Source organism: Melitaea cinxia, chromosome 15, assembly GCF_905220565.1.
Source record: "Melitaea cinxia chromosome 15, ilMelCinx1.1, whole genome shotgun sequence".
Lineage (NCBI taxonomy): Eukaryota > Metazoa > Arthropoda > Insecta > Lepidoptera > Nymphalidae > Melitaea > Melitaea cinxia.
In genome coordinates this window covers 6,114,546-6,123,664 of record NC_059408.1, presented here as the reverse complement: position 1 = coordinate 6,123,664, position 9,119 = coordinate 6,114,546, and the positions used below count along the sequence as shown (strand labels likewise).

Sequence of the window (9,119 nt, the reverse complement as noted above, 5' to 3'; positions counted from 1 at the left end):
TGTACCGTTTTTACTTTAGAAGCAATAAAAATGGGAAGGATATCGCCAGATTGTTTATTTTTCGCTTTAGTGGCTTATAAGTCGTGTGAATCAACGCCGCCCTCGAATTTTGCCCTCGTTCGATGTTGTGATTTTCGTTTCTACTTGCTAATTGATAACATAAAACATGAAATAAAATGAATGAGATAGGTTCGTAGTTTTTAAGTGGTACGACCACGACTAGCTTTTTAAGTAAAAGTACTTTTTAAGTAAAGTAAAACTTCTTTACGCACGTATGACTTAGGGGTAAGCTGGTGAATGCGTGACGAGAGCATTACGAAAAGTATGATCGAGCGAGGCGAACGGAAGTAGAGGGAGATATAAGTTAGATAGAGCTAAAAAAGTTTTACTTCAGTCGTGTGGTCTAAAGCGCACTCGCTTTTTTTTAAATTCGAGTATTCCTTTTTTATATTACACAAGTAGGATTGAGTATTCAATAAATAAAATTCAAATTTATTTTTCAATACTTTAATACAACGAATCCTATACATACAGTCACATACATATATCTTTTGAAATATATCTTTTGAAATATATCTTAAAGAAACACGAATTAATTCACCGAACTACACGTACTTTATTTACGAATAAATCATCTATCGTTTAAATAATATTGAACAAAACCATAAAAATATTTTAACGTGACGATTAAACCAATTACTTACGTTGTAACGTTTATATTTATATATATATATATATATATATTATAATATGGCGTGATAACTTGGATACATTTAAAATTAAAACGCAATTTTTAAAATCGTTTTCTTTATCTCTGAAGTACTTACAATGAACACATTACAATAAAGTTAATCTTTAAATTATTGATTTATCTATGAAACAATTACGTACATATCTAATTTTCAACGTGCACTTATAATTCTTCAGATATCTAAACATTTCGATATTATTTTACTTAATTTACGATTTAAACACTGACTAATATACAATACTACTTCTAAAAGCATTTAACAAAAATCAGTTTACGATCAAGTCTCTTTATTTATTTTTTCATTTAAATATATTTGAGCTTTTATTATATATGTACATACGGATTATATTTCTTATTATTTATCGATTTTAATGCACAATTTAAGTCACTATTCTGGACCACATTCTATTGGAGAATTTTTAACCTCCCACAAATGATATTTATTTTATATTCTACGCTATTATAACGACGTTTAATAAGCAAAAATCGATAAATAATCACACGCATTATTATTTACAAATACATAAATTTCTTTATAATATAATAAATACTTTCTTCAAAATAATATAAATATAGCAAAAATTTTATCTAATAAATAAATTCAATTGAACAAAGAATGTCACTTCAGGGTTAATTTTTAAAAATTACGTTGCGTAATATGTTATTTTCATGCATAAATGTTGTGAAATTCATAAAGGAAATGAAAAACACATGTGTTTTCGTATCACACTATTATTAGGAATAAAAAAAGAGTTACTCTATCGGAGAGAAATATGGTTAAAGACACGTATCTTTTGTCTTTTTGTCTTTAGTAGTATTACTAACACAACATTGTGTGTTACGGAGTAAAAATCAATTAAAATATATTTATTTATTTTTTATTTATTAAAAGTAATAACAATAGAAATGAAATTGCATACTAAATAAATTTAAAATGACATATATTTTTTTACTTCAAATAACTTTTAAGACAAGAAAACTATTACAGCTTCTGGATTAATTTTTCTAATCTGATAGTAAATATTTTTAAAAACTCCGATTTAATACATAGAAATAACAAATTTCTTAATGACTTGGCACATTTATATTTATTTTTATATAGTTTTTGTTTTGGACGTTCTATAGTCTATACTCCCGATAATAAATAACTTAATAAATTATCTTGCAGCCAATTCTGAATAAAGTCTACATCATTTTAATACGCAATCATTTTTTATGAAGACTTCATACTGTCTTTATATATATCATATATATAATATGTATATATTTTCTAAACTTGTCTATATACTAAAACTATTATATGTAATATCTACTAATATATATTAAGGGTTAGTCAATTTTCTTTACCCAAATATTTAAAACGTCATTTCTTATATAAGTTTTCATACGATTTTCGTTTTCAAAATCCATTTAGTCTATCGTCAGTCAAGTATTACAAGACAATTATTATCTTGATTTCTTTTACTTTATTGATAATAAATATTTTATTAAATATCTATTTTAGAATCATATGAATTAAAGCTACGATTTAATATATATATATTTTTAATGTTCGATGTCATTTATTTACCCTCTGTTAAAGAAATGATGAAAATAAATATGGTTTATAAATTAAGATGTTGTACTAAGAGGTACTATGTTTTCTGTTTGTTTAATTATAAAGCATCTTATTAAATAAATGAGTTGTAATAAAATAAATAATTGTTGAATGAATATTAAGGACGGGAATAAGCGTTGTTGCGATATTTTAATACATGTGAATTCTTCATAAAATTTACAGGATTACTTTTTATCAATACAAACTTTTTAGGAACTTATCTATTAAAGTATAACAGCAATCAACAAAAAAGGAAAGACTAAAAAGATTGTATATCATGCAAGTAATATATTAAATAAAATAGGTGGAAAATTAAAAAATAAAATAAAAAAGGAACATATGTATTTTATAAAGTCTATAGTTATACAAATTCGAATGAATCTGAAGTAAATTGTCGTCGTCAACCGGCCTTCATCCATCGGTCTATCGAGTACTCTAGAGCTGCCATCCATCTGTAAATAAAAAAATATATATAAATCTTGATACATTGATCCTACAGATTATCAGAATCTATAAGAACAAAGGAATACGCCACTCATTTATATCTTAATTTTATCTTTTCTAAGCACTCACGATTACGAAGAAAAGGTAGTTTCTTTCAAAATTTAATAAAAGAACTGTATTCTTTCGAATACACTTAGTCAAAGTTTTAGATGTAATATTTTTTTATTATTTTGAATGTCAATTTTAAATTAAATCGAATGATTTTTCATTTGTATTTAGTTTTCAACCAACCACAGCAAAATAATAAACGAAATAAATAAATACTAATAAATGGTTTGATTTGTCAAATAATTTTAAATTTTGGGAACAACAAGGAATAAATTACGTCATAATAAAAGTATTTGTTAAATATTCTAGTCTTTTTTATTTTCATAACTGACCGTTTCCTGTCCATTTCTGATTCCGTGTGGAAATAGAAGTGTCTCTGCTTAGGTTCTGTGGGCATAACTTCGAAAGCGTATTTCTTGCCTCCGGGCGAACACGTTTGTATTCTATATCCGTGAAGACATGCCAGTCCTGTAAAATGAGTTGATGAGTTATTTAGTTTTTTTTTTCTATAAAGTAACGGGTTTATTAGTGGTACATAATATTATTGGCAGCTTTAATTTTAATTACAATTATTTAATTGAAACAAATATAATTTTAATTTGGGGATATAAAAGCGTTTTTAGAGCCTACTCGAGTAAAGTAATTTTTTGTTATTATTTTTTTTTTTTTTTTGATTGCAAACGTTATTATTGGAGCTTTTAATGATTAATGTATTTGTTGTATCAGTTTTTTTTATTAATTATGTTATTATACTGTTTATTTCCTATATAACAAAAAAAAAGAAAAATTAATTATAACACTTGTATTAATATTATTTGACTATATATTATTAATTTGGATTCGAAGCATTATTTTTGGAGACTTTATTGGTTTATGTGTTGTAACAATTTTATATTTACTGTGTTACTATATTACTTTTTTCTAAAATTATGAAAGATAAAAATAATAATAATAACTAGTGGGTATTAAATTCCGCATGCTTAAAACTGGTCTAGCGCGTCCGTATTCAAGCGTAAGGTTCTAAGACTAAAAAAGTTCTTAAACTAAGCATTTGTTTCCGTTGTAATATATGTCAATTAATATACCTTATATCAAATATTATTACATAACATAACTTTTTTTAAATCGAACTGCTTATATACAATATTGCTGAATTTATTGATATTATCGTTTTTGGCCTGATTAATGTTTGGTCACATAATAGCATTGAGTTATTATTACTTACGCTAGTAATAATAGTTCAATGCATAATATTACATAATAATATATTTATTCTAGACGTCATGGTCAAGTTTACGCAAAATAATGGACCACGCGTCTGCAACGTCACCGAAATATCGGAAGTGTTAAATTAATGAACGTAAAAGTATCTATAGCAGTAAATAAACAATGGTCAGGGGTATTCCTTTCGACAATGTGTAAATAACAGTAAGCGTTAAGTATAAACAATATCGATCATAAATCAAATAGCTTGTCTTATTTTTTATATAGTGTTCGTACCAGGACCACAGGACCTTTTGCTAATATTTTACAATTTTAACCGTTATATCTCTTGTGTTTGGTTTAATATGCGTGAAAATGTCAAGTTTGTTTTGGTTGTTTCTAAGAGAATTGTAGAGGAGCTAGCGGTCGTTTAGGATGACTTTAGTTGTAGGAAAGGAATTGTGCGTCGTGTAGAGGTCGCAAATAGGAAATAGTCTTGTTCAGTAAAAAAAATGTAAAAGCTTGTAGCACGGATTAACTATCTACGAATATATCTCTGTAAATAAAATCTTGGAGTAAACTTGAAGTCAGCTCTCAATATCCGTACAGATAAAAGTACCAGGTATATCTAATATATAAAATTCTCGTGTCGCGGTGTTTGTAGTTAAACTCCTCCGAAACGGCTTGACCGATTCTCATGAAATTTGGTGTGCATATTGGGTAGGTCTGAGAATCGAACAACATCTATTTTTCATACCCATCAGTTATAGGGGGGGGGGGGATTGAGGGGGTTAATAAAATATTATGAAATTTTGTGTGCATATCGGGTAGGTCTGCGGATAGACTAACATCTATTTTTTAATATCCCTAAGTTATAAGGGGAGGTGAGAATCAAGGGAGTTAATAACATATATGGCAAAACAATGTTTGCGGGGTCAGCTAGTATACCTATAATAATATATTATTTCATATTAAAATTTGAAAACAAAATTATTTTACTATGATATATTTTAATTTGGAAATACATATTTTTTTCATTTATGTGGATTTAAAGTACAAAATTAATCTCTAGGTCTTTTCATCCCGTAAATAGCTCTTATCTAAACAGTTTACAAATAATTATTTTGGATTGTTGAAATTTAGAATACCATTTCATTTTCGTCGAAATCACTTTTCACTTTACTCACAACAATTTTTATGTACAGACATAGGTATACACATAAAATAAAATTATTTTTAATACACCCCGCTAGTTACCCGCCGGCTCTCTGAGTCCTTAACACAATTGTAACAAAGACAAAACGTTATGTCTCAGACCGCTTTCTTTGATACTGTTTTTGTACCTGTTTTTAACTTGAAACGTCACTGACGTTTACAAAAAAAGCGCCAAAACTCACTTTTCGTGGAAGCACATTCATCTACTTCCTAAACAATACCCAAAGGAGATGGGAAAAAAATGTAAGTAGAGATATGGTTTAAAAAAATGGTCATATTTTTTATTTTAATATATATATGTATATATATATTAAAATAAAAAATATGACCATATATATATATAAAATATGACCATAGATATATATATATATATATATATATATATATATATATATATATTTGGTGGAAACTTTGCTGGATTTTGTAAAATTAATTTGTGTTAATATTTTTTATTATTTATTTATTTATAAGGGATGGTACACAGCACAGAAAAAATTATAAAACAAACAAGAATTAAATGTAATCAAAAAGGCCAATTACAACCATCCATCCGTTTAAAATTTAAATTAACAAACGTGAAAAACAAAAAAAAAAATAAAATAAATAAAAGGAAACACAAAACCACACGATGAAAAAAAAAAGAAAAAAAAATACAAACTTATTTCCATATTAAACCTATAAGTACCCTTGGGAAGTATAAATTAAAAACAATTTACTCTATTGGAAGGAAATATAATATTGATAATAATAATAGTGAAGATTGTGTAAATATTTATGAAATATATATAAATTATATATATTTTAGTTGTTTTTATGATTATTTTTTTTAAAGAACTGTTGTTTTATTTTATTTTGAAAAATATTTTTTGAACCTTTGAAAATATCTACGTCTTGAAATTTCAAATGTATGAGTTAGGTAATCTTGTAAGTATAGAATTCTATACATAGTTGGTGGAGCAGTTCCGGACATAAAATAAGGCAGTGTGTCTTGTGCGTCGTGAAGGGTTGTTTAGTATAATGAGTTCAGCAAGCTCCGGGCAGTTGATGTTGCCACGAAATATATCATACAATAGCCCCATATGTAATACCTCCCTGCATTCCGTTAACGTCAGAAGGTTATAAGCTCGGCAGATTTCTACGTATTCATCACTTACATCGGTTTTTCTACACTTAAATTTAAGGTGATGAACAAATTTCTTTTGTACACTTTCAATGCGTTTTATATAAACATCATACCATGGCGACCATACGTGTGGATATAGGAGCAGCGTATTTTAAGATACTTCTAACGTATGCATAATAAACTATTTTGAAGCTAAGAGGATCTTTAAAAAGACTACAGGTTCGTATGATAAAACCAAGATTTCTTAGTGCTTTGGATCTAATTATATCAATATGAGAAGACATTAACATTTTGCTATCAAAATATATGTACACCTAAATCACGGACTATCTTTGTTCTACCAATTTTAACGCCATTAAAATTATATTTAAAAACAATAGGATTATTTTTACGAGTAAAACTAATACATTGACATTTCTGAATACTAACATTTATATTGTTCTTTGTATAGTAATCAAATAGGTTGTCAAGATTATGCTGTAACCGCTTACAATCATCAACCGTGTGTATGCTCGTGTATACTTTTTTGTCGTCAGCATAGAGTAAGTGTTTTGAGTTTACAAGAACCGTACTTATGTCATAAATATACGCGCTATAGAAAAGAGGGCCGAGGTGAGATCCCTGGGGTATCCTTGAGGGTACATGGATGTAGTCGGATCTATAACCTCCAAGAACAACAGTCTGCGTACGGTTTGTAAGATAAGACCGCACCCAACGTAACAAATCACCATGAATTCCGAGACCGTGTAGCTTTTCAAGTAGAATGTCATGGTCTACACGGTCAAAAGCTTTCTCAAAATCCATATAGACCACGTCAACCTGTCCACCCTTCTCCATTGCTTTTAAAACAAAATCAGAAAATATAGCTAGATTAGATAAGGTTGACCTACCACGTATGAATCCGTGTTGTGCATGTGGGATGCCCTTGGCTATAATTGAGTAGATATCTTCATACACTACTTTTTCAAATAACTTAGCGATAGTATTGAGGATGGATATTGGACGATAGTTAGAAATTAAAGACTTTGAACCCTTTTTATGGACGGGAACAATTTGGACTTTTTTCCAGGCATCAGGAAAAATTCCATCTTGTAGTGACCTGTCAAACAATATTGTAATAGGATAGCAACGGCTGTCAGCACAAGAAACAAAAAACAACGGCGGGATACCGTCACATCCTGCACCTTTACTTTTGTCTATAGTTCGTAAAATTTTTAAAACACTATCTTTGTTAATATTAATTTTAGACAAACATTTACTACTAGAGTTAGTAAAGGTGTAAATAGGTGTTGTATGGTTTGCTCGTTGAGGTCTTAAAAAAACAATTTCGAAAAATTTGTTAAATGCGTTACATATATCATCGCCCTTGGTACAGTCAATATTGTTATGTGTGAATTTAGAAGGATAGTTTGCAGATCCTATTTTGTTTTTAACATATTTCCAAAAGTATTTAGGTGATGTTTTGATGAGTTTTTCAGAAGAGCTAGTGAATAAATCGAAACAGGCTTTTTGAACTCGTTGCTGTCTTTCTCTTAGTAAACTAAACTCATTATAGTCTCTGGGGTTTTACTTTACCGTGCTTTTTCCATCGCTTATGAAGTTTATTTTTTTCTTTAATAATTTTTATTAGGGCACGGCTATACCACGAAGGATATGATTTTTTATAAGAAACTTTTATGGGTACTAATAAAGAAATACATGATTGAATGATGTTATAAAATATTGTTACAGCGTCATTTACCGAATCGCAAGATAACAAATCTTTCCAGTCGAAATTATTATGTATATATGTTTGTTTCCCAAATATTTAGTATTTGGGAAACTAACTTTAAATAAATAAATAAACAAATAAATAAAATATCAGCTCAATTCTGAATCTGGAAGCGGAGAAAAGCGAGAAAGATAGTTCTCGTCAAATTAATTGGGTATCGATTCAACTATAATAATTTATTGCAGAATTCAAAAAGAAAAGGTTTGCACTAGTTAATTAACTCAAAGTATTTAGATGCACAATTGAAGTTGTAAATAATAAAGTGCATTTAAATAAAGTTACGTTAATAGCGAAAATATCAATTAATCATAAGCATTACATAGTATAAAACAAAGTCGCTTCTGCTGTCTGTCTGTCCCTATGTATGCTTAGATCTTTAAAACTACACAACTTATTTTGATGCGGTTTTTTTTTTAAAAGGTAGAGTGAATCAAGAGGAAAGTAAATAATAATAAGAATGTATAATACATGCATGTACTGTGTGGCTACGGTACTAAAGAATATAGTAACTCCCTCTCTTCCCGTGGGTGTCGTAAGAGGCGACTAAAGGATAACACAGTTCTACTACCACCTTGGAACTTAAAAAGCCAACAGGTGGCGGGATAGCCATCCAACTGCTGGCTTTGAAATACACAGGCCGAAGACGGGCAGCAGCGTCTTCGGTGCGACAAAGCCAGCAAGCGGTCATCAACCCGCCTGCCCAGCGTGGTGACTATGGGCAAAACACATGAGTTCACGCTATTTTTGGCGTAAACTTGTGGAGGCCTATGTCCAGCAGTGGACTGTATAGGCTGTAATGATGATGATAATACATGCATAATATAGTAGAGAAACATAGATAATTTTTGAGGTTTCTGATGTGATGTCGTAAATAAACACATTTTTTGCGCTTACATTGCAAACGCTG

At 28.9% G+C, this 9,119-nt stretch overlaps 1 protein-coding gene across 1 annotated transcript in view; it reads right to left on the bottom strand.

Annotated features, from left to right (window-relative positions):
* Positions 1–2,673: 2,673 nt before the first annotated feature.
* LOC123660638 overlaps positions 2,674–9,119 on the bottom strand; it is a 59,719-nt gene continuing 53,273 nt past the window's right edge. Inside the window, exons 36-37 of the mRNA XM_045595694.1 lie at positions 3,233–3,368; positions 2,674–2,800 (exon numbers count right to left, since the gene is read on the bottom strand). Coding sequence (XP_045451650.1) covers positions 2,749–2,800; positions 3,233–3,368 — 188 coding nt within the window. The 3' untranslated portion in view covers positions 2,674–2,748. The remainder of the gene's footprint in view (positions 2,801–3,232; positions 3,369–9,119) is intronic.